Genomic DNA, 27,157 nt, shown 5'->3' on the forward strand with positions numbered 1-27,157 from the left:
GTGCCTTCAATTTCACTAAGACCTCCAGGAGCAGACAAAATGTTTGCTCACTTCTGCAATTATTATAACTTTAAGAGCAGAACAGTCGAGTTTAAGCTGCATGCTCAAAACAAGGTCTACTCTTACACGTGGTTCAGGTGTCCCTACTGTCCAACATCCCTCACCATCAACTCACACACACCAACCACAGATATGCACACGCACATTTAGAGGCACATCCATGACTTCATCTCGCCATTGTGACTGATAACTGTATTAATCTCTTAAAATGGGAAACGTAGAACTCTTGGGAGTCTACCAATATGACCGCTGCACTATCCCAGTCATCATAACGTTTCTTTTTCTTTCCTCTTTCTATTATTTGTAGCGTGATTGTGATTGTTTTTAATTTCTTTATGCTTTGGGAATATTTTAAGTGCCATTTGACAGTTTACGTAGTGCGCCGTGGCCTGCTGTAGCGCGTTCTAATGCAAGCACAAGCATTGTGGTACTCCCGAGCGACTCTGCTCGGAAAAGCAGTCTTAGTTGTAAATATTGAGCTAAAACGGATGGTTATTTATTTACTCGCCCTTTCTTTAACCACTAAAGTGTACATTGTGATTCTTTTCTGCCCGCTTTCTCTTTTTGGACAATGTATTGTACTTTACATATACATACAATTTGTATTTTTTTTGTTCTTTTTTGTGTGTTGTTCCAATTTCTCTTAGTAAATTATATTCTCTGAAAAATTGGTAAGAGCTAACCAATATGTGTAGAGTGATTTGTATTGTGTATTTTACATGAAGGATGACAAAACTGGGGAACTTTTATATTTATAAAGGCATATATTAACATTTAGTGTGTCATTTATGAGGAAAAATAGAAGAACTATCCAAGACACATGTAGTTTGGTTTTTCTGAATATTTCAGACTTGAGCTCAGGCTAGCTTCTTAGTGTTGTTTACTTACTTGTGGCTTGTCTTTCAATTAATAAACTTTTCCTTGTTGAAAGATCTGTCTCACCGCTGGTATTGCTAGCTTTACCCATGCTTAAGATGCAGCATTTCGTGATCACCACCCTGGCCTCATGACAAACTTACAAAGCACTACACAAACAGAATATAAAAACAGACAGATTTTGATGAACATTTTGGAATGCTTTCTACCACATATACACTCACACTGGCCACATGAATTGGAAAATACTGTATTCTTTGATTTTCTGCTCACCATGGACGTAAAGAGTGGTTGAGTTACCGCAGTCTTCCAGTCAGCTTGAACCAGTCTGACCTTCTCAACTCACTGCTATTTAGCTCACTGGATGTTTTTTTTTGTTTTTGTACCATTCTGTGTAAATTCTAGAGAATGCTCTGTGTGAAAATCCCAGGAATGCTCAAACCAGCCTGTCTGCCACCAACAACAATGCCAGAGTCAAAGTCACTGAGACCATTTTGCCCAATCTGGTGTTTGATATGAACATTAACTGAAGCTCTTGACCTGCCACAGGATTGGCTGATGACTAAACGATGACTAAATGATCCAATTTAACTCAAGTGTTTGATAAAACCAGGTGTTGGGCTAAGGTTTTGCCAACCAGGTACCAGCAAAACAATGAGAATGACCGCAAAACTAAATTCTGACATTTTTCATCCAACATTTGTAACAAGGAAAAGGATGGGGCACGATAGATTTCAACACTCAAACACTTGTTGCAGTGAGTAACAGATACAACATCACCTGACAATAGTCACAGGGCTTCACTTCATGATGTTAAATTACTTGGATACAATTTTTTCATATCGCCCAGCCCTAAATGGATATCAAAATTTTAGTATGGCAGGAATATGTATAAAGTGGAACCAAACTTAAAAAAAAACACACAAGACAGCAGAAATTGTTCAACATCCTACTTTGAAATATATTTCAGTTAACTGATAAAATCGATTATCTACCTGAAAGAACAAGTGTTCCTATGGAAACTGCAATCATCTTTCTCTTTTCAATACAAATTGCTATAGAACATCAGGCTGCATATTGTAAAAGTAGCAAAAGGAATCATTCTAGGTGAGACCACTAAGAGAGGCCATGCCGACAGGATTGTCTAAACTCCGTCAGTTTGTACTTAAAGCAAAAGAGCCAGGACATACATACACAGGCTTTAAGTAATACTGACCTTATTCTCTGTTCTCTCATTTCATATGGCTTCCTGCTCGCATAGAAAACATGTTCGTTTTCTAGTTTCATTCTAATTAACACACTGATGAGATTTATTCACTGAGAAGGATGGGAATTTAAAAAGGTAAGAAAGGTAAAAAGGTATGAGTTTGGTTCTTCAGAGAAGAGTGAGAGAGAGAGGTATCCTTACGAGGCTTGCTTCAAGGCCAAGAAGTTTGTATGAAGTGGAAATCACCACAAGCCCTTTCAACATGCATTTAGACATACAAAGCACAGAGGTATGGGTATTATTATTTAAAAAAAATCTGTTAATGTTGAGTCATGAAGCTGTGAATGAACCCTAGTGAGAGTTTAATGTCCCACTAATAAAACCTTAAGGTGTCACAGGTTGGAACATGGCTGTGATAAATGTTAGAGGAGAAATTAGGAAGGGAGGGAAAATGAAAACTTTAATAAAGTGCTATATTAACTGGTAATGATTTAGATTTAAAAAAAAAAAAAAAAAAAAAAACACTATTGCGCCCATACAAGCTGATCACCCTGCCTATCTTAACAGCTTTATATTGCAAAATACGTTTTTATCGCTTCCCCTCAATCTTCCTATCTCTTGCCTGTAGTACAATGTGGTTACATACTGTATTTTAGAAAATGTCAGGGTTTAAACTAGTTACAATTGCTTTACTTCATTCCAGCAGGGGGGGAAAAATAAATGCTACATGGTTTAATAAGCTAAGGGATGGCTCAATGTATGAAACAGCAGTTAAAGGTGCAGTCTGTCATCTCCAGGTGATACAATCCTGTATATTTTTACAATATTTTAGAAAAGCTGTGATTTGCAATATTGTCACTGAGGCTAGTTCATTAAATTTTAGACTTCTGCTTACATTTTTCTGCCGTGAACCTAACTTAGATCCCTGCTGTTACAGGGCTGCTCAGTTCTCTGCTTTTTTTTTTTTTTCCTTCCTAAAATTTGACTCTGGAAACCAACATGCTTTCAACAGAGGATGTGGGGTTAGTCTGGGGAAAAAGAAGCAGAGGGCTCCGAAATTTACAAACTGCGGCAAAAAAAGAAAAAAGAAAAAAAAAGAAAACCTGCAAGTGGTTTTATAGTTCTTGAGAAAGGCCTAGGTCCTGCACTATATTAATACACAGGTCAGTAACTTCATCATGGCCCAATATGGCATAAATGTAATTCATTAAACATTGCCCTGTAAAGCAGTGATTAGTTTCTGGTAGCACTGACATGCACAAAATGTCCCTGAACATCTTTGTGTGTTGCAGACTGTGGAAACTACATCCATGAATTCTGTAAAAACACCTTCAGTCTATATAAAGAAGCAGTTATGTCCATTATGCTCTTCCTGGGTTTATAATATAGAGAGCGTAAACCATTTCCTCACATAATGCTCACAATTTGATTCCTTGTTTGTTAATACAACTTTTGCACCGTTGGGGCCTTCAGAAGAACAGCAACAATAAGGTGTTTGGATGAAATCATGGAGCATCTTTCCACTGTTATTTCCTATTAAAAAGTCAAATTTGTGTTGTGTCAACATCCTTGATGTCGCCTTTTGTTTAACAAGAGGCTGAGGGTCATCTCTGAACTCATCCACACTATCGCACAGTTCATCGGCATTAGTTACCTGATTGTGGAAAAACAAAACCTCGCTCAGTTCAGTGCCTGGCTCTAACAGGGAGAGAGAGAGAGAGACAATGTTGTGCTCAGTCCAGCGGCTGTGGGTCAGCTATGGGCATAGTGTGCAGCACCTCGTCCAGCAGCTGCAGGGCCCGGTGCAGGTGGATCTCAATCCAGCATGGTGTCTCCTTAATGCTCTGCCTTGGGTAATCGGGACCCCAGCCTTTCACGAAGCTCATGCGCAGGATGCACAGCCTGCGCAGATCGTCCACACCGATGCCAGCGGCTGCAGACAGACCTAAAGCATAGCACAATAAGCAGTTATCAGCAGCAAAAAACGCAATGCACGTGGCAAATTTATATTAATGATTTTTAATTTCAGTTTGATTAGAAAAGGTATTAGCGTGCACTTCCTGTTGTTTTTGCCATGTTGGTCATTTCAGTTTACACATCAGTTCCTAAACATCACATCCAAAACAAATGCAAAATACAGCAAGCACAGGAATAGTTTAGATAGGCAAAGAAGGAAAAGGAATATTTTAAATTGGGATGAGTACGACTGATGTCCTGAAAAGGGAAGGGAGTGTGGGAAAACAGCTTTATGCAAATAATTACAATGTGAACGACATCTTGTGCACAAGCACTCGTGCTAACTATTACAGATCTGCCATATATAATGGTTTATTGGAAGGAAGATGAGCATGCGGTATATGGCACAAGTATGGCGACCGAGCTTTAATCACTAACCATTTTAAAGAAACCGGAGACCGTTACTTACTGATTGCGGGGGCGATGCCGCCCACAGATCCAGGTCCGGGGATGTTTCCAGCCACCGCCGCTGCCTGAGCTGCAGCCGCTGCCTGAGCCGTAGCCGCCTGCTGCTGCATCTGCCGGTGGCACTGACGCAGGTCAAATACCTGCATCGCAGCAACAAGGGAATAAAGCAATGGCATGACTAACGAGCCAACTGGCAATGTTTGGTCGTATAAAAAATTCCCTTTAGTGAGTAATTTTCTACATCTGTCCAAATATAGACAGAGAAAATCTTTGTAGTGGAAATTTTGACAAGATTTTTGATGAGATGAATGTCACTCAGCTAACAAGAAAGAAATTGATCTGAGGTCACCAAACATTCCAAATCAGTTGTTCCCAACATACAGGATACCAGTACATCATGTATAATATCGTTACAGAGACAAATCTGTCTAACCTTGATGTATGCACTCGGGTAGATCTTATGCACGGCGTCTCCAGGGGCACGGCCAGCCTCTCGATCCAAGTAGTAGCTCTGCACGAAGACGGCGTGGTCACTGAGGCAGCGCACCCACACGTCACCCTCACCTTTACATTCCAGCTGGACGCCCTTACCAATGTGCAGCCTGGGAAGCAACAAATTTGTGTTAACCCCTACTGTTACCTCCTGCTCTGGTCAAAATGGTGCCTCTGAATTTATTACATGTGGAATAACAAATTGAAACATGAAACATTATGTGTAGCAGAAGTCTGACTGGTCTTGGAACAGAAAGATGACATTAACCCAAGTCATATTTTCCCTCCACATCTGTTTCCATTATTTAGATTTTGGTTTGTTTCACACTAAAATAAATAAATATGGTGAATATTTTATCAGTTACATTTATATTCTATCAAGTCAAGAAATGGGCTGGATCAGCAGGACATCTAGTTCAAATTTTCAAGAAAGAATACAGTGCACCACATACGATTCAAATAACACATCACACTAGCGTAATAATGAATGGTAAGACAGAACTTTGTAAAACAGATGATAGTTGATGTGATTTGAACCTGAAAAATGAAACATTACTCAGACCTTGCTCTTTCGATGGCCTCAGTTCTGTGCACGTTGCTTAGCTGGCCCAGACAAAAGCGGTCTCCTCCTGATGGGTCCACATAGCCATCCACGGTCACAATGGGGCAGTTTGAGGGAACCTTAAAAGTCTCACCGACCTGCACATCCATCTCAAAGTAGGCAATGGAGCACCAGTACTCGGGAGCTGGGTAAGAAAAAACAGGCACTCAAAAACAATGTTTTTATTTTATCGAATTGTAACAAATGAGGGTGACTGGACTTGTACAATCTGGAAGACATTTTGCTTCTGATCCCAGGGGTTTTAACATTACTTTAGGGGTAATTCCATTTAATACTACCAAATAATCCAATAATCTGGATAACTGAAACCCTTCACACTCAGTAAGGACTGGACTCTAGGCACCCACTATTCAATTCCAATTCAGAGTGCCGTGATATGATTATAAATGTATTCTTTAAGCATCCTGATGTAGCACTGTCTTTAATTTCTATATCTCACATTGTGCCTTTTCCCCAGTATGACCACTTGCTGCTTTTAAAACAGCACTACGCTCATTAATCATGAAAAACCATAGGCATATTTCCAGCAGGGCTGTTAGAATTCATTGTTCGAGCATAATATATCTGTACTCAATGGCAAAAATCTAATTCAAATTTAACTGTCTCCTCATAAGCTGCCTAAAAGAGTAAAAATGTATTTTGTAAGTATAAAATTATGGGCTAATTCAAATCTGAATGCAACAATGTTGCTTCCCTAACCCAAAGTTTTTATTTTACGTTAAAAATGTAATTTAGTACTATTAATATTTTCTTTAAAAAAAAATTCCATAAATAATCCATTAATTTACGTTAATTGTCTGATCATCACATTTTATATATTCATGTGAACAGAATCATGATTTCGTGTGAGAATGGATTACTTTTCTCATCCCTTTTCCTAATCCATAAAGCCAGACTATCTAACACGTGTCTCTGAATGGAATTTAAAAACACTGAACAACAAAACCAGTAAAATCTACTGGAAGCACTTACCTGGGTGGTTTGAAATAGGTGGCTGAAATGCTATTTCATTGTGTACAGGCCCTGAGGGAAACAAAACCCAAAAGATCAGATCAACAGGGCTGAGCTGGGAATCTACTGGAGCACTATCAATGATCTGAACTTACAGTAGTGTCCTGGATGGTGCATGGGTGGATGATGTTGTATATGGCCATTTTGTTGTGGAGGCACACTGGGAGTGAAACTGCTGCTTCTTGTCCAAGTGGAGGTTGCATCTAAAAGAGCATGGGTGAAAAACACAAGCTTTGATGCAAAATTTCCTTCAGCATTTGTGTTTTCAGCTACATGAGTCACCACATCAAAAGGGAAGTTTAACAAAAAGAAAAGGAGGTTTTGCTTCTGCGAAAGGGGAAAGAAAACAGGGACACTGGTACGGGAAGCTGGTGAAGGAGATGCTGAAAAGCTTTCTGGTCGGGAAGAAGCTTACTGTGATGGTAAGTGGAGGAGTTGCCTGGGGGAAAGCCATTCTGCTGCGTCCCCTGCCCTGTTCCCGAAGCAATCTGTAGCAGCCCCTCGCTGCTACGGCTCCCTGAGAGAATACTGGGCTGAGCTGAGAAGAGAGAGTGGGATTTTAATTCTTCTAAATGGTTCAACACACAGGCCCAAGAATTATCAATTAGTTGCAAGAATGGCAGTAGTTTAGTAGAAAACAACACATTCAGGAATATAGGTAAATTTTAAAAAATAAATTTAAATACCCAAACACAAAACAAGACTAAGAACACCATCCATCCCAATGAGAAAGCTTTTCAGCATGACCTTAATATTTATAACACACCAAAATGACTAGTCTATGGGTGCTTCTCAGTAATTTAACACCTCCTCATTCCTCAAGTCCTTCAACTTGTGACTCAGAAACAGATAGAAGCCCTTATCAAAATCATTATCAAGGAAATATCAATTTAAATGTGATCAGAAAGCCTCTCTCTCTCTCTTTTTTTTTTTTTTTACAGTCAAGATACACAGATTTTTCCAAGACCTAAATCTTTTTGATATACCTCTATGACACAAATTCTTCCCTTTTCCAAACAAATGGTAAATTAACTGCAAATTAACAAGAACATTAAGAGCAATGGGTATAAAGACAAAACTTCAAACTTGATCATGATGTGCTACACTTTCCATAATACTTGCCAGCAGAACATTAGCTTAACAATAGATAAAAACCTTAAAATTGTACGTACAACATTACTTCATTGTAGTTTGTAATTACACATGCTTCCTCTCAGACACATGAAGCCAGTGCATCTTTTCAAACTGCTGCTCACTTCACAGAGTAGCTGGAGGTGATTCTGCTCACAGACACCCACGATTACCTAGCATCGCTCTGATCCATGGAGAAGAAGCAAGAGGGCAGTGCTCCTTCTATCCTTCCCACCACAAATCAGAACCACTTTGTATACTCGTATACTCTATAGCTATGTCACTACTGGTATTCAAACTCACACACTCGGCAGCCAGTACAGGCAGATCTATTACGCCCAGTAACAGATGATACGGCTGAGAAACCAAGTGACACTGCCTTAAAGTGACTGTTTACTCTCATTTGGCAAACACGTTAAACGCTGACTGCTCTGTCCTCATGCCCTCAGTGGGTGGGAGGAGCTAAAACACAAAACGGGGGTGTAAGAAAAGGAGACGCGGAAATGCAATTAAAGAAACGCGAGGCACCCAATATGAGGAGGTGTCAAATGAGAAGGTCTTACTTGAAGATCCCACTGGGATACTGGAGAAGGCAGAGGTGGAGGCCGAGCTGCTGCCTTCAGCGGGAGGGAGTAGGGCAGGACTGCTGAAGGCCGGCTCAGGCATGGGTCTCGTAGGAGGGTGCTGGATGGTCTGGATGTGGCCCTCAGAACTGGGTAAAGATGATGGGCAATCATAGTCATACTCGTCTTTGACCATGAGGCCAGAGGAACCTGGAATGTGTAAAAACATGTACAGTTAACACAGCTTTTAATAATTAGGCATTCTGGGTGTAAAATCCTTGGACCTTGTCCACATTTTCACATTTACTTTGCACTGCACACAATGAAACTCTACATAAACCGTTAACACCACATGAAATGGAAAATTAGGATGAAACAAATGTGTATCAAGAGACAAACATGTGACTCACCAGTACCCGACAGTGTAAGTCCAGAGAGGTCTGTGGAGGAAAAACACAATGCTTGAGCTTAACACAAGTACAGCGGAGACAACAAACCACGGCACAGTTAAGACGTGAAATCTCTGACTGACCTATACCTGGTGAAACCACCCGCTCGTAGTGGTAAGGGTTCACGCAGACACTATCACACTTCAGGTCGAAAGCAAACTGGCAGTATTTGACGTGCTTCAACTCGTTCTTGTGGAGGTCGGGCCACCGCCACAGGCGGGCATAGATCACGTGAGGGAAACCTTTACGTCCAGCCACCTTAAAGACAATAGAGAAGACACTTGAGCCTGTAAACCAAAACTGAGAAGCAATAGGGGAACAGAGTAAACATGGGTATAGAATTACAAGAAGCAGGTGTTACTGTAGGCGCTGGCTTGAGACAGAGACCAAATTTTAATATGGAAAATTTACAGTACAATAATTGTACATCATGATTCCCAGTTTATTACGTTATCTGAGAACATCAACTAAGCAGCTGCATGGCAAAAGATAAATTACATGGTTAGAAAAAACTAGATTTGTTACACTTCATGACTTTTTTTTTAATTTTTAAATGTTTAGCAAAAGACTGTACAATTATTTTGTCTTCCTCTGGTAAATTTAATTTAACATGCAAGCTATCACTATTCATTTACAGTTGTTGTTTAACTTTTTAATAACAGCAACTCTGACAGCAGTGCAGTTCATTCACAGTGACTCGTATGGTGAATGTTCCACAAACTTTTTTTTTTAACTGCGTAATTGTTGGTGATATGGTGAAGTTTTCTGCAACAAGTTGTTTATTAAGCATTTTGGAAGGAGCCTCCAGTGTCAGTGCTTTGTAACAGTGAGAGGTAAAGAAATAACTATGTTTTCCTCCAAGGCAAAGTCTTCAGGACAGAGGGCTTTGTGGTTTCTTGATAACGTTTCTATTATTAAATTATTACTATTACTCTTATTCAAAAAAAGAGAGTCTGGTAAATGAACAACTGAGGTTAATATAATAAGGGAACCTCACTTGGTTCAAGGATGTTCCAAAACATTAACTCTAACTATAAACAGATAAAAAGCATAATGTGTCAAAATTTTTAGGGTTGGCAAAGTGCTGCGATATAACACAAACAATACACTTAACAATAACACCACTTTGTTGTTCAGTACACCATCATGCTCCTAGTCTGGTCAGATGAAAATATTTTCATGAAAGCCTCTGCTAGTTTAGGAATTGGTAAAATGATTCTATACTCAGACAACAAACTCAGAAAATACTCATCACCCTGCCTTGAGTTTGCCATCATCCAGTCCAGCTCACCTGAAGCCGGCCATCCAGAGTGCGCTGGATGGTCACACACTTGCTGGGATGAGCCCCGTTGGTGGTGATGGCTGTGATGAGTGAGTCAAGTTCATCTTTCTTCTCTTTCAGCTTTTTCACCAGGCTCTCGATGGCTCGTTTGGCGAAAGTCTCGCTCTCGCCGCCCTGCCTGTGGCACATCAGGCTGTGCACGATGCTCAGGCAGGCGTCGTTACTGGTCGGCGTGTTCGTGATCGACATCCTGACTGACCTCCCTCGTCTCTGAGCCTCTTTAAAACGATCTCACCAGATGTTCAGAGACAGAAAAGCATCAACAGGCTGCGTTCTGGTGTATCCATTCAATTCTCGACCTGAAAGAAACATGATTTAATCAGATAACTGTAGAACAAACAATGAAAACAACACGTCATGCCTGAGATGCTGTCTAGATTTATCAGAGTGCTTTGCGCTTCATGAAACCAATAATTAATGTTACATGGAAGGAAAAATCCACCCTGGACGAGTTGCATACCAATATTTATAATCAATACATATCTATTTATTTAACAAATCAAACTCTGAATTAACTGTCTTAGTTCAAACATCTTTCTTCCATAAAACGTTCCCAAATTACCCAAAATGTTGTTCATCTACCTGATGCTAGCGGCGCAGTGGGATTTATGCTGCATTCGCCTAAAGCGGGAAAAAAAAATATCCCTTAAACTTGGAATTCCCACATGAAAAGATATCCTCACCCCAAAGTTCAACACATGACATCATGTTAACATGGCGCATTAACAGTAAATAAAATATTACTTCACTACTATAAATATCTTAATGTTGGTACTTATGCTGCAATCCACTGTATTCTGAAACAGGAACAATCCGACCTCCGAAAAGAGCCATGGAATGATCATTTAACTTGGAATTCCAAGTCGGAAATTCCCCAAGGTAGATGTTGCCTGAGTTCTCTGACAAACAAACCTGAATTCACAATATTATGGTGGCACACAGTCAACAGTAAACTAAACTCCCTTTACATTACTGTCTATTTTATAAAACTTGATTTTACTTGATATGTAGCGATTCTGTTGTGAAAAGGTGTTTTAACAGCTTTGTATGTGCAGATTTGTAACGTAATTTCACTGATTTCAGCCCAAATTTATTATAGAACACACTGTAACAATTGTAAAGAGCAAAGATGAACAAGATAGTTGACTTACATTATACCTAACTTATCTTCATTAATCGCATTAGAAATAATTCACGTAAATCATTTTAAATATGTTTATTAAATTCAGACTAGTCATACAAAAATGAACTTGCTCTGGGAAGCCATGTTTTTCTGCGCTAAAGCACTGGAACACTTTTAGATCGGAATTTGCGACTAAAATCGACTTCTGACTTCCAAGTACAACGGACTGCAGCATTACTTCAGACCATACAGTTTGCTGTTCTGGGAAAGTAAATATCGTAAACTCATGATCACTAATGTGGATCTTGCAGTTAACAAAACACATGTTTCTACATGCACTGAGTTTGAAAATTATATAATTCTGAATTCCCACTTCCGAGTTAAGTCGAATGCAGCATGGTCCCTTGCTTCATCTCTACCTCAAGAGTGCGACACAGAGAGCGATGCAGCGGAGCTTTAGTCCTCTAGTCTGTCCATCTCTCTCACCTCCTCATCTCTACACCCTGCTCATTTCATTTTTAGGCCCTGACTGCAAGGCACATGGCAAACACTTCAATAACCGACACCTTTAATGCGTCTCAGGGTGGAGTTTTGATTTAATACCGTAAAACCGTGATATTTTCAGATTCAGTTATCATACCGTGAAATTTTCAAACCGTAACACCCCTACTCAACAGGGTGTATAAGGATGTATGTGGTAAAATGAATAAATATCCGTGTAGCTCTACTCATTTAATTATTCAACACAACTTTAAACTGCTCAAAAATAAATAAATAAATAAACAAACATTACGTTAGCTAGAATGCTAGTGTAGGTTAGATGACATAGTTGGGACGTCCTTAAAGCGCGAGCCTGTGTATTCTCATAGCATACAATCCAACTACTAAATAAATACTAAATACTTTTTAAAAATAAGACACTGACTCTTATTAAATAAATTATAGCGTGGTTTCAATGCTGTGTATCCGAGGTAATCTCAGTTCTCACAGACTCGCTGCTAGCTAGCCGCCCACAAAGCTAATATAATAAAAAACTGCTGTAGCTAGCTAGCAAAGTGTTAGCTAACGTCAACTAGCTACGGCTTACACAAACTTTCAGTACCCTGCGTTATGTTACTATTGAACTGCTGTTCAGTTTTTAGATATTTGGAAGTAATTATTCCTTAACCCCCTGAAGAACACATAATGTTTATCAGCGTTAAAGACGATAACTTTACCTTGATAATTCGCTGCTGAGTGAGTAGCGAGTTAGCTAGCTAAGCTAAGCTAAGCTAAGCTAAGCTAAGATGGATACGTCCACTCTCTCCAGTTTAAGGGAAACCCAGAGATGGCGTATAGTCAGTAAAACAAAATCACACGCCCTACATTTGCATCGGAAAGATATCCGAAATATGTAGGAAATAAAAAGCTATGGTAGGCATAAGAGAAAAGAAGTGGTACAAAAATAAACACGCGAGCCTCGGGGCTCGTGCACCATCTTACGCCCAGCAGCTGCTTTGATTTTCCGTAGCAATATGGCGAATTGCGCATGCGCAGAAAAGCCTAGAAAAATAGAAATAGTACTGCGTTGAGAGAGGCGTCATAAAGCCGCAGGCCGCTAGAGGGCGCTCGTGTGATAGCGCAGAGCAAAGAGGAGCCTTTCCCTGATGTCTAGAGGAAGAGGTTCTCAAAGTGGGTTCTGTGAAACCCAGGTCAAGATGGGGCTGTGATTTTTTTTATATTATCATCACAACCCAATACTACTACTACTACTACTACTAATAATAATATCAAAGATAAATAAAATATATTGATAATAAACAAAGCAGTTAGTAGCCTACTGACTTGTTATAGTTATGATGTTATAGTTCTTATAGTTAATTCTTATGATGCACTTACATATTGCAATGTCCATTCTGTACAAAGCTATTTATTGTTATTTTCCCTGCGCTGTATCGTCCTGCACTTCATATCTCATGCGTTTTATGTGTTTTACATTCCATGGCTTATGTGTCTTACGTGTCTTTGCTCTTTTTGCACAGTTCAGGAGCTTAAGAATTTCACTACAAGAATTATACACCCTATAACTGTCTGTATGTGACAAATAAAGAGCTTGAGCTTGAACTTGAACTTATTGGCATGTTTGACTGGTCATTTAAATTGAATAGATTTAATCCAAACCTAAATAACTCAAAACCCAGTAGGCCTATAAATGATGTCCATTAGGTTCTAATGTGCTCTGTCAGTGAAAAGCTCAGGAATCAAAATTTCTATGGCGTCAATAAATGGCCAAAATATTACTGCGCCTGTTTAAATAATGATCCTAATATATGAATAGTTGGATTGTGTTCATAAATCTGTACCGAGGTGGTCAAAAGAGGCGAAAAAAACAAACAAAAAGGCTTGTGAACCGCTGGTTACTTTAAAACAAGATTAACTCTAAAATAAAATAAACAAATTATATTAAACGTACACTATATGGCCAAAAGTTTGTGGACACCTGACCATCACACCCATATGTGGGCCTTCCCCAAACTGTTGCCACAAAGTTGGAAGCACACAAAATGAAATAATGATGTAGCATTACTTAGTATATTAAAGCCTTAACCTCTGATTAAAACCTTGATCAATCTGATCATCGATCCTGTTGGTATTTCAACAGCATTACTCCTGAGAACCATAAATATGTTTTTTCTTACATTTTTATTTGATTTCGAGAAAAACCATATATAACCCACTTTAGGAACCAGAATACACATGAATCCATAAATTAGTTTGTTTAATTAAGTACTGGAGATACAGGTATAAAGTTAATTTAAGCTAACTGTAAAAGTAGAACCAGTATTAAGTTATGGTATAAATGCAATCCTGATTATTTTCAATTTTTCATTTCAAAATTTGGGGCAACAATATTAATAGATAAACTTTGATTTAATCCGGGTTAAAGTTTCATCTAGCAGTATAGTATTAACCTGAGTACAGCAGTGCATTTTTTCATAGGGGCGAAAAAAGGACTAACTATCAAAATAAAAACTATTTAACCACTTCAAGAAATTAACCCCTTACAGGCTCTAGGGATTAAATCTACTTTCCAGTATTGTTTTTAACATACCCTTGTTAAATTCCACTTACTATTTCTGCTTAGAGGAACCCTTCACCATGTTAAGGGCTGGATAAATTCTTCCAGTGTGAAGGAAACTTTTTAAAGCTAGGACTCAAGGGATCAAGTGAACATGTCTAGATTTAAGGAGAACTTACCCAGAAGGCATTATGATCTTTTTAAAACAGAAATAAAAGTGTTAAAAACAGTAGAGTCCGCTAGGCCCTGGCCCAGTTCTTGTCCTAAATCCTAAGGGCCTCCATCAGACCCATATCATATTTTGGTCACAGAGAGGGTGCACTAAAGGTGTATGAGGCTGCATGGGTTTAGAGTGAAAAAAAATAAGGTACATGGTGACCATGTCTTGTTGCTGAAACAGCAGCTATAAAGGGGATTCGATCTTCTCTCTGTAGCCCCACTGAAATTCATCAGTTTTGTAAGCTTTCCTCTAAGGAAATTACTGCGTTCATGTATGTGAAGTGATTGATGTCACAAGAAGAGACTGCAAAAACCTAAAGAAAGTGCTGAGCATCATAATGATAGACAGGTGTTTGATTAGTAGCGTTGTTTTTATTAAAATTTAATACACCTCAGTGCTAATGAAATCTCAAATGTGATTGGTCAAAAGGTGTTGATTCATGTTCGGACAGTAGTTCCGGTTGCTAGGTCGTGCACAGGTTTATATTTAATGCTCTTGTAGTAATACGACATTGTTTCTATAGTAACAACTCATTCACAGGAACTTGTACAGCAGACGCTCCTCATAATCTAAGATTAAAAATAAATGGATTTTAAAAAATAGATTTATTTAACAGATTGAGCTTTCAAACCATCAAACACCAAATGTTTAATGCCCTTGGCATTAAACCATGTCCTGGTAATACTCCCGGATGACTGAAAAGCTTTAATGATGAAGGCTGAATGCCCTTTATTTGCTATTTAAACAGAGGTTTCATTGGATAGACTTGGATTTTTGGATAACCCAACCACCACATTTGAATAGAGATACACTCAAGGAAAGCGAAAGGGTCAGAACATTGGATCAATCTTATCAGGCTTATTAAATGCTTCTTCAGTTTGGCATAATAGTGTTGGATAACTCATTGGAGGACAGAGATGGGGATTTATAGGGAGGAAGTGGTCATAGGTGTGAACACGAGCAAAAAGCACACTGGAATCCGGTGGCTCTGTGCCCTCACTGGACCCCACTTGGATTGAGGTTGTCATCTTGAGTGATGGTGTGCAAGCTTCCCAGCTCTGACACCTCCTTATCACGGCCGTGTGGAAGAGAGTGTGGCAGAGGCTCGCATGGCATGTGGTGCTTCGTGACTATGGACAGCCTGGGTAGATTATGGCCAATCAATCAGAGGAACAAGCGAGAACTTGTACTTCAGGTTACAGTACATTTGCAGGTACACTCTTTGTTTTAAGTGTTACAACAACACGCAGATTTATTATTCTCCTGTTAAGAGAATAAATTACTGTAAAGCAAGTCAACGATGAGAAGATCATAGTTTTAGGCCTAATATCGAGCATTTCTCAACCTTTTTGCTTTGAACAATTTTCCTAATTCCACATTTTCAAAATTGGAATAGATCGGGGTGTCCAATCTTATCCGGAAAGGGCCGGTGTGGGTGCAGGTTTTCATGCCAACCAAGCAGAAACCACAAATGAGTCTATTGAAAACCAAGGTCAGCTGATTAAACAGCTGGAATCAGGTGTGGCTCCTGCTTGCTGTTATAGAAAATTAATCAACACCTGACTGACCAGATTTGAGAATTTCACAGCAGACATAAGTTGCAAACACAGTTCTGTGTAGCACAATAATCAATAGTGCCTGATAAATATCCGTCTATGCACAGGTATAAATCATGTTCCCTAACTGGAACAAAATATTAAAACATAACAAATAATAAATTGCTTTGACAATCCTACACTTGCTTTGACAATCCACACTCTGCAGCACTTATTGCAGCTTAGACTGTAGATGAATCTGTGTTAGATATAAGTGCCTCTTTGCTGAAGTGCTTGTGCACAGCTGAGGAAAAACTCTGGCAATTAAGGGCTTAAGAAAGTTTCATATGAGCACATATAAATGTAGGATTGCAGTTGAAATGGTCTAATTGCAGCCTTAATGATTTAGTTAATGAATGTTGATTTAATGCCAGGGTTTTGGGTTTGTTGGAGTCACGCTGCCAAGTTTTACTTTTACAATTACTTAATAGGCAGGTGGTTTTATGCAAATTAACCCAGCCAGAACATATAAACTGCTCATGCTGCTAGATTTTCCCTTAGAAGGATCTAAAACCGAGACTTCCTTGACTGTTTTGTATTAAATGCTTCCATATTAGGTACCATGCTAAATTATTTTGGATTTCCGAATAGAAAGTTGTTTATATTGCTAAAGACCACTGGATCAGATTAGAAACATAACTGAGGCTGTCTTGGATGTGAAGTAAGATCCAAAGTCTGTAGAATTGTAGTGGGTTCTCCAAGATGACTCCAAGATGAAAAATTTACATTTGCCACTTGTATAGCTGTAATTCATAGTAGCGGATAGTGACATGTCTAATCTAAGCTTATAAAATTACTCAGATTAGTATAATATCTGTACAAAATAGTTGTAAAATGCAATCTTGGGACTGTTTTACTGGTTTCAGTCATTCAGCACAGTTGAATTCTCAAACAAAAGTGTTGATTTAATCAAAGCTGTTGATTCATTTTCTATAACAACAGCTTTGACAATTCAATTGACAGGTTTATATTAATGCGCTAGTTTATAACTGTTGATATGGTGAAACTTTCTGTATCTTTAGGTTTTCTGACTCAGGAAAGTCTTCAGGATGCAGCGCTGTATTTTCTTTGTTTTATTAACTTCAGGTTAATACAATAAAACAAGTCAACTTTTTGTAGCTTCTATAATGTAAGTGATAACAAGAACTAACCTTTTTTTAACCTTTTTTTTTGTCCACAACATTAAATGTAACTATAAATGGATAAACATTATGTTGTGTCATTGCTTAATGAATGAAAATTGTAATTGTAATTGTGGTATAAGAGGAATAAAACACTTCAGGACATGCTGTTATAGGATAATAATCAACTTTGTGGTGGTAACAGTAACTCTGCTTTATTTTCCTATAACAGCACATCCCAAGAGTTTTATTCCTTACTTATAAGTGCGCATTGAAGTGGTTAAAATGTAGGAGTCCAGGAAAATGAAGGCTGTTGGTATCTTGAGTTTTAAACCAAGGTTATTTTTCACTTTATTATAATTATGAAATAGATCTGAAAGCACTGTATTCTAGACTGCAGCAAATATTTTTGTACAATAAAAAAAGCACTAGTCTACGTTATAAAAAGCAGATATACATTAAGTGAAATTTCAATAACATCTCTTTTGCTCCATGACATCCATCCATTCCATGCCAGGTTATGTGTCTGTATATTTCACATAGCAGCATGCTACTGTGCTACTCACAATACATTTTTTATACTTCTACTAAGAGGTGCTAGATGAGTTGTTAATTATCACACAAAGGCAACATCATTGTGGATCATGGTGTCATCATATCATCTTATCAGGCCTCTCATTCTTGTCTATTTGGGTTGTCAGCTGATTCGGGAGAGAGTTTATGAGAGCTTGAAGATCTCATCTGCAGCCACACTCTGCCACCACCATGCCCTCGTATTTGTGCTGGAAAATGACATGGCCGTTCTCATTTTCATATAGCAGAGAGATTGGTTCCAGCTTGGTGGGCACGCAACATGCTCGTGAGGCTTTCTGAGGGCTTTTCAAATTGACCAGTGTTTGGATAATGGCGTGCTTGGTGGGCGTCACTTGTGGAAGTAATGGATAATTGCACTCCCCGTGACAAGTGTAGGCCTCGAAGCCTGGTGGTGCAACGATCCACGAGTCCCAGCCTATCTCTTTAAAATCCACATAGAGCGCAGTCCTCTTGCATTGGTTTCCCTTGGCATTGCGGCGGGTTCGCGGCGCACTATCGTAGATCATGTTAGAGCGTGTTTGCATTAAAAGGGCCTCGTTTTGTTGTTCGCTGCTGTCGTCCTTTTCATCTACCAACAATTCATTGAAATCGAACAGGCCAGTGTTGTCTTCTGGGATCATCTTCTTCGACTGGTCCTTATCACTTTCATTATCTGAGAAGACAATCAGCACTGGTTCATGCTTTCCTCCCGCACTCCTTTCAATGTCCAAGCTGATAAAAATAGCACTCTTGTCTTCATCCTGTAGCTCACTCTCATTTACACTTTCGACCTGTAGCTCAAGCCAGTGGCTCATGGTCTCCAGGTCTCTCCAGCGCAGAACAGCGTCAGTCAGATCGAACACCTCCCATCCGCTCTCTTTGAGCTGGCCATGCCTTACCACCAGCTCCTGCATACCAGTCAAATTGCTCTCCCCGGTTCCACCCTCAGAATGCCAAAATGAAGGACCGCCTTCCACTTGCCTCTCAAAAACTGTTACCTTCCAGTCAATATCATTTTTGCATTGAGGATCTCGATGTACCAGCATGTAGAGGCGGAGCTCGGCGGCAATAATGTGCTCATGACGTGGGACGGAGACATTGAACATGAGGGGGTGTGTCCTCACACCTCTTCTTGTCACGCTATAGGGGGAAGAGTCTGTAAATAACACAGAAGCACTGATTACTAATAGTAATTGTGTATGATTTGAATCAGAATGTGGTATACAGTTATGTAACTGGAATTAAATTCATCATTACAGTCTATTTACACAGAAATGCAATGATGATGAAACAAAACAATAAAGTATTGTTGTCTCTTGCAAAAGTAGATGATGGTTAGAGTGAACCAGAAAAGATAGTGACAACACTAACAAAGCTATGTCAACAAAATTACCTTTTAAAACAGCAATTATTCAAGCTCAAGAGAAAATTAATGAAGTTGCTTATGAAATGTCAGTGGTATAAAATAAGAACAATTTGTGCTGATATGATTAATGACATTTAATTACAGGTTAAAAAGAAAAAACAATGTACTTAGTAATTATTTAAGGCTTTTTAATGTTACATTGTTTATGTAGTAGAAATATTTACTGTCAGCCAGATAACTGTCTTTGGAAATAATAAATACAATTAATATAACCAAAGTGGAATTACTAATAATTTTAAACATATCACATGCAGCTAATGAAGCAACAAGCATTACTGTGCGTACCCTCATTCTTGAAACTCCGTGCAATATTTGCTGCAGGTCTGTTGCTACGATCCTTAGCGTAGTGGTTGTACAGTTCCAGCATGTACTCTGGTGGCTCAGTGCGGGCAGCCTGGGGCCTCGGCTTTGGATCTTGCTCTGTTAAATTTAACATGTAGAGGAACTGGCCTAGAAGTGCCTGAACGTCCACATTATCATCCTGATCCAGCAAAGATGCATCCACTGCTCCAAGACCTCCTGAAAATGGCTCCTCCAGGGAAGGAATTGGACTCGTTTGACCCCAGCAAGGTAGCAGCAAAATGTAAAGGATTAGAGTCCTAACGTACCGAAGCATGGACATCTCTGAGACAGCCATTAGTTGAGATCAAACCTTCTCCTCTAGGAGGAATATAGAGATAAGGCGAATAATCCTGGGCTCCTGGGTAGACTTGTGAACTCGTCCCACGTTTTCTGTCCAAGCTGATATGGGGGGTGTGCGCGTGGGAGAGAAAGGGGTGAACAAACAGCCTTGTCCTTGTTGATCTTGTGATCTACCATAAAGGGCAGGTCGTTGCTGTCAGCCTCATCGTGCTGACAAGTTTGGAGATGTTGCCATTCGCCTGGGCCCTGGCCCTCTTATAAAACGGGTGGCGAGAGCCGTAGAGTTCACCACTCATCTTGTATCTTCTTTCCATGCATGCCTTGCTCTGTCACTTTCAACTCAAACTCTTCATCTGACCAGAAAAAAGGTCTTTCAAACTGCTAAGGTCATGTTTCATCTGATATGGCCAATTTCGCTGCGACTGCTCATGTTATAAAGCAATCTATGTTCATTTCTCCGCTATGTCTGTCTTATCAGCTATTTTGTGTTTGTGTGTTGGTTGCGTAGGCAACTGCAGCCCACTTATGAACAGCTCACGACATAAATACGATCCACGTACAAGCTCGCAAACAATATGTCAGTATCTTAAGTGTCATTCTTTTACACATTCATACAGATGGAATATACAAGACATGTCAATTAGTAACTTCCAGCCATGTTATTTATATCATCATTTGTCTCTTTTGTAGTAATTGGATGGGATAATTAAGAGTTCTTTGCTATGACTTGCTAATGGAGTTCAATTTGGTACTCTTCCTGAAAGGGAAACCGTCTGTTGTTTGGCTCTACATAGAACCTCTATTTTGGAAAATAGAGAAACAGTTTTGGAAAAGCTACAGAGCCATTATGAAAAGAATGACTGACCATACACTCTTGAATATGAAGGGGGTACCTCAAGGGTTGGGTAGTTAGAGGGTTCTTAAGGGTTTTTTTTTTACATGGAACTCTCAACTTAAAGTAAAAACCTGGTTAAGAGTTCCCTCAAAAGTCAAGAAACCTAAAAAGTTCTAGATTCCACAAATGTATTAGTGTTTTTTGTGCTACTCCAAATGAAAGCTTTATAGCTCTTTTTTAGGTAAAGGAATTGGAAATTAAATTTACACTCATCCAAATTTATAGATTGTAGATTTAAATTTATATTTATAGATTTATAACCATTAATTAGCATTTAAACTGTATGTCAGAGTATGCATATGAGGTTCACTGGCAAAGAAATCTCATTTTTATTTGAACAAGTTCACAAATTAGCATCAATATGTATTTTATGTTTAAAGTCTAGGATGAATTCAAGTATTACGGGACACTTTATGGGTTTTTTTCTAGCTTAGCTTATCCATTTCCTGTTAAAGAGCTGTCAGTTGGGAGTCTGCTGTATAAGAAAATAATCAACAATGAGGTGGAGTTACTGGAGTGGAGTTACTGTACCCGCTCTGAACTTGATTATTTTCCTACAATAGCACATCCTGAAGTGTTTTATTCCTCTTATACCACAGCAATTTTTATTGTTTATTTACTCTTTTTATTCTCTTCACAGTAAGACAAAGTAAAATGCAGCTTGTCTTGTTATTGAGAAACCACAAAGTCCTCCATCGTGAAGACTTTTGCATCTCCTCACAGAACACTACATGATATCAATAATTAGTCCCTGTTTAAGTTGTTACTAAAGAAATGATAATGTATTAGAATGAGCGCATTAATATAAAACTGTGATTTGAATTAATCAACATCTGACTAATCGGAATCAAGAACTGGAAAACATGTTAATGTGTAATGTGGTATTATTTGGGGTTCTATATTTCTTGGATATTTGCATGTTTTTTGAGCTCAATAAATGCATCTGTGATTAGCTGAAGATCAACAACTGGCCATGTTTTGTAGTGTGTAGGATTTTTAGTGTGTAGCATATATATAGCTCAGCTCTGCCTCCTTAGAATTGATTGATATTTATAAATGTCCATATGTTTTTGATAATTATTGGGGTTCCCACTCTCCTGAGTAGTTTTGTAAGATTGGCCAAAAATCCTAGGACTAGGTCACAAAAGTAGGTTTTGATAATTCGCAAATTATGATATTATATATAAATAATGAGTATGTAACATTTCTGTTACAAAGTTGCTCAAATTGTGAGTTTCAGTTTCTCCAGTCATCTAGTTTGTGTGGCTAAACTGAGAACTGAAGATAACTCAAGTTGGCTGGCTCTTTGAAGAAGTGCAAAGAACTTCCTCATTAACCACCAAGACAGACAAAATCATTTCTCAACAGACATTCATCACGTATCGATGCGATTTTAAGAAAGCATATTTAAAATCTCTGGGTTTTTTTTCCTTTTCTGAGCACCATACCCAACATGACATAAACTGAAAGACAATAATGCTAATCATGAACATAGCACAAAGACAAATGGAAAAGCACTCATGAGGAACACATCAAGATCAAGCATGAAAACACATCAACAAAGAACAATGTACTCATGAATAGCAGAGCAACTGCTTGGTGACAGCACTTCAGGTTTAATGAGAAAACACTTCATGCAAGAAATGATGGTGGTCAATGCGCAGCAATTTAAGTGCACTGAAACAAATGAGTGAGCTAGAAGACCAGGATGCACTTTTTCATCCTGCATGACTTGACACATGAGCCTCGACACTGCTTGACACTTAAATTCGAATAATTTTCACTGACGATCTGTTACCAGCTATTTTTGTTTGCTAAATGCTTCCACTGTCTGTATGAAACCTGAATCAATTGTGTCATCTCACCTGGAGTAATGACAGGAAATGATATTAATATGATTCTAATACGACTTCATCCCTCAACATGCCCCCTGTATAATGGGAGTTTGATAGATGACCACATAAATGCCTGGGGATGTGTTTAAAACGTTACACGTTTACTGTATAAAGTAAAGTTAGCAAAAGGCGAAAACAAGCTACAATGGGAAAAAATAATATTTTCTGTTTAGTGCCCTTAAAATTCACTGCCAGTAAAAAATTCTGAGCTGAAAACATTGTGACAAGGGTACTTTATCTTATTAACATCTTCATAAATGTAGGAAGCTCATGGTCAAAACCCCAAAAATTCCCCATAGTGGCTTCATGATCCAATTCTCAGAATATTTTGAACAAAATATTAATGAAGAAAAATTATGACTGAAAAGACTTCTTTTCACAACAACAACCTACTGTATGTGCTTGTTTTAGATTAAAAGCATTAATAAAACCATAAAAGCTCTACAGCATTTTTTTCTGCCTGTTCCCGCCCCCTATAACTACATTTTACCTTGAAATATAACATTAAAATACTTTAACATCCTTTTTCATGACTTATCCAGTATAAATTACGAAAAAAATTAATATTTTCTTCCCACAACATTTACTCAACTCTGTAACCTGAGCACATTCACCCTTATGAAATATTTGGAATATTCCACAAATCACATGCTCAACAGGAAGTTGCATCATCCAAATTTCCTAAAGATCACAGGAAAAAGAAAATTAAGTTCTCTTGTTCTTTTTTCTTTTTATTTTCAATGATATTGTGATATTGACTGATGAGATCACTTTGAAAGTGCAGCCCTGTTAGCCAAATTAAAGACTGAATATAAATGACTCCTTTAAAAAAATAATACTAAATTTTAAGTTAATTATTTGAATGTCCTTAATGAACACATGGGAATAGCATTGATGCTAGGTTTGTGTATTTGCTAATTTTCTATGCAACTCTGTCACTCATTTAAGAGCTAAATGGAGCCTGTCAGCCAAAACATAAAAAATGAGATTGTTGCCTGAGATGCATTAACGCATTTCTTTGAATGGCTAAATGGCTAAAGAGCACCCCAATCTTGGAATCATTTGAAGAATTTCGATATTTTAACCTTAGATATTCAATATTTTAGCCTTAGCTGAAACCTAAGTGAAGGACGCTTAGGAGCCAGAAAAAACTAAGCCATTAGAAATTTCATTCTATAGAAAAGATAGATGTGTTTATACCTGCAGTGTGGTAGGGCTCATTATCCTGCTGAAAGAGGCCACTGCCATTAGGGAATACCGTTGCCATGAAGGGCTGTACTTGGTCTGCAACAATGTTTAGGTAGGTGGGACGTGTCAAAGTAACATCCACATGAATGCCAGGACCCAAGGTTTCCCAGCAGACCATTGCCCAGAGCATCACACTGCCTCCGCCTGCTTGCCTTCTTCCCATAGTGCATCCTGGTGCCATATCTTCCCCAGGTAAGCGATGCGCATGCATCCGGCTGTCCACATGATGTGAAGGAAAATGTGATTCTTCAGACCAGGCGACCTTCTTCCATCGCTCCATGGTCCAGTGCCTATTGTAGGCACTTTCAGTGGTGGACAGGGGTCAGCATGGGCACTCAGACCGGTCTGCGGCTACACGGCCCCATATGCAGCAAGCTGTATGCACTGTGTGTTCTGACACATTTCTTTCATAGCCAGCATCAATTTTTTCAGCAATCTGTGCTACAGCAGCTCTTCTGTGGGATCGGACCAGACGGGCTAGCCTTCACTCCCCACGTGCATCAGTGAGCCTTGTGCGCTCATGACCCTGTCGCTAGTTCAGCGGTTGTCATTCCTTGGATCTCTTTTGGTAGGTACTAACCACTGCATACCGGGAACACCCCACAAGACCTGCCGTTTTGGAGATGCTCTGACCCAGTCGTCTAGCCGTCACAATTTGGCCCTTGTCAAAGTCACTCAGATCTTTACGCTTGCCCATTTTTCCTGCTTCCAACACATCAACTTCAAGAACCCGAAAGTTCACTTTCTGCTTAATGTATCACACCCCTTGACAGGTGCCATTGTAATGAGAAAATCAATGTTATTCACTTCACCTGTCAGTAGTTTTAATGTTATGGCTGATTGTATGTGTGTGTGTGTGTGTGTGTGCGTCTGAACGTGAACTCAGTCTTGACAGTGACTAAAGTAGCTATAAGAGCTATAAGTAGCTAGAAGAGATATTTATTTCCAATCTAATACACACGTGCCTAAGCAAAACAAATGAATTTATCCAATTTCACTTTTTTTGTTTAATTGACAGCACCGACCACTTTTTTTTTTCATTGTTAATGGAATTGTCAATTTATTTATATTGTAAGTAAACCCAGACCATGCTACATAAAAATCTCTAAAATAGGTACATACATCTCAGTGTGACTAATGCAGAGGTCTGACAGTGACACAGAAATAGAGGTTTACCAATGGATACTGAAAATAGCAAATGCACTTCCTACGTCAGGTGCAAAAGCATAAATGCTGACTAAACATGGTTCTTTCTTCACTTTTTTTATTGACTTTCTTTTTTGGTCCGAACTGCTCTTCTTCCGTAAATTGAGCAATGCACATTACGAGACAAACCGTATTGTACAGTACATGTGCATTTCGTTCTCCAAGGCACAAAAGAATCTAAATGTGGACTTAATGTTCAATGATTAATCTAATCCAATGATGAATTTTGATTTTCCTTCCTAATGAAAAGACAAGAACTAGTGCTTGTTTGACTATAAATCATGTCATTTATTTTCTACTACACTTATTACCTTATTTTCCATCACTATGGAATATTGATAATAAATACAAATTATGAGTAAATTCATGATTGGGATCCCATCTAGCCCTTGTAGCTTTATTATTATTATTATTACATTAAGTGTAAAAATGTGTTAACCCATCTCAGACAAAGATATCTAATTTTTTATAAGATTTCTTTGCCCACAATGGCTTAAAAGAGTAACAGGGTTGAAAGTAACAGGGTTGCATTTTTTTAAACCATAGAATTAGCCAATAAAAAAAATGCTTAACTACCATCTATCCTAATAGCACAAGGGCATTAAGGACATTCTACTGATTTAGTTAAAATTATAATTATATATTATAATACAGTATATAGCATGTTCAATCTATAATTTGAGTTATAGGTTTAGAAGTTCAAAATCACAATAGCATTAAAAATAAAGAAAGAAAGAATGAGAGAGCTGATTTTTCTTCTTCCCATGATCTTCAGGAAAATGCTTCCTGTTGAACACATGACTTGTGGAAACAGGGTTGAGTGAATTTTGTGAGAATGTACTGAAATGAAATTTTTCATAATCTCTAACAGAAGAGGTATGAGTAGGATATTTGAATCACATATTAAGGTACAAATAAGATTTCTGAACTACATTTTTTAAAGTTAAAGGTAGTTAGAACAGGAGAAATTTCTACATTTTCTAAATGCCGTACAGGTTGCAAGTTATTTATCTGGAAAAATGCACATAGGTTGTAATGAAGGGCACTTTACCTATGCTTAAATGTATTTTACCTTCATGTTACGTACATATTTACAAATGTAATATCACAAATGTGGCACAAATGACACCCCAATCATTGACTCAAACTTATGCACTTAGCAGGCCTATGCCAAACATTTAAAAAAAAAAAAAAAAAAAAAGCACTTAATACTTTCTCTGTGAAAGCAATAAAAAGCAGAAGTCCTGGTTTCATGTCATTCTTTCTTTTTGCTACTTGGTTCACACTCACTGCCGCTCCTAATTGGTCCTCCTTCCTGCTTAAGTGGGAAAAAAGAATTGAGCCCTGGTACTTTTCCTGAGAACATGTGTATTTTAGGACATTGTTCTTTCATGCTGACCTGTGGGTTGGAGAGGAGCAGCGCTGATGATCGTTTCCCCAAGAGATAAATAGCAATTGTCTCTCATACAGGTGAATGAGTCATAAGCCATTTCATGGTAATGGCACACACTTTAGCTTTCCTTGGGTGCAGTGTGACCTGGCACCAGTTTAGAAGGCCTGACCACACAAATACAGTACATCCTGTTATAAAGGACGTATTTTAAAAAAATACTTACAGGTTCAATAGTTAATTTGCAGTCAGATGACAAACCTTTTCACAAGAGCACTTATTTTCACATTTCAGAAAACCATTTACCTTTTATAACTTCTCAAGTTATAAGAAAATGACACAGCCCTACAAAAGAGCAGGGTTACTGTTACCACCCCCAGGTTGATTATATTCCACTAAGATAATACACCAGAGCAACTTGCCAGTGGTAACAATTTTTACAGAATTTATTGCAGAATGACATTACCATAAATAGTTAAAATGTATAATGTTTAATATTGTGGAACATCCTCAAAACACATTAGTTCTTGTTCTTACTTACATTAAAGCAACTATAAACAATCATTCTCTCATCAGCCTCTCTTTTTT

General features: G+C 38.4%; 2 protein-coding genes across 6 annotated transcripts; both read right to left on the reverse strand.

Moving 5' to 3' along the window:
* Window positions 1-334: 334 nt before the first annotated feature.
* On the reverse strand, window positions 335-12,820 carry smad4a (SMAD family member 4a). 5 transcript variants are annotated; one of them, XM_053241156.1, is made up of 13 exons: window positions 12,518-12,820; window positions 10,760-10,798; window positions 10,127-10,476; window positions 8,919-9,093; window positions 8,797-8,826; window positions 8,387-8,596; window positions 7,108-7,230; window positions 6,788-6,895; window positions 6,654-6,704; window positions 5,622-5,805; window positions 5,001-5,169; window positions 4,569-4,707; window positions 335-4,088 (listed from the first exon to the last, which is right to left on the reverse strand). In XM_053241156.1, the coding sequence occupies exons 3-13, from the start codon at window positions 10,364-10,366 to the stop codon at window positions 3,877-3,879; spliced, it is 1,641 nt and encodes a 546-aa protein (XP_053097131.1). In that variant the 5' UTR covers window positions 10,367-10,476; window positions 10,760-10,798; window positions 12,518-12,820; the 3' UTR covers window positions 335-3,876. The 5 variants fall into 5 exon arrangements, with proteins under 5 accessions (XP_053097131.1, XP_026799638.1, XP_026799636.1 ...); XM_026943837.3 differs by lacking the exon at window positions 10,760-10,798 and having other exon boundaries at window positions 8,925-9,093; XM_026943835.3 differs by lacking the exon at window positions 10,760-10,798.
* A 4,795-nt stretch (window positions 12,821-17,615) lies between these two features.
* On the reverse strand, window positions 17,616-20,159 carry LOC113544870 (bone morphogenetic protein 10-like). Its single transcript, XM_026943914.3, has 2 exons — window positions 19,579-20,159; window positions 17,616-19,023 (listed from the first exon to the last, which is right to left on the reverse strand). The coding sequence occupies exons 1-2, from the start codon at window positions 19,928-19,930 to the stop codon at window positions 18,032-18,034; spliced, it is 1,344 nt and encodes a 447-aa protein (XP_026799715.1). The 5' UTR covers window positions 19,931-20,159; the 3' UTR covers window positions 17,616-18,031.
* Between the last annotated feature and the right edge of the window lie 6,998 nt (window positions 20,160-27,157).

This window comes from Pangasianodon hypophthalmus, chromosome 17 (genome assembly GCF_027358585.1).
Source record: "Pangasianodon hypophthalmus isolate fPanHyp1 chromosome 17, fPanHyp1.pri, whole genome shotgun sequence".
In the NCBI taxonomy this organism is placed as follows: domain Eukaryota; kingdom Metazoa; phylum Chordata; class Actinopteri; order Siluriformes; family Pangasiidae; genus Pangasianodon; species Pangasianodon hypophthalmus.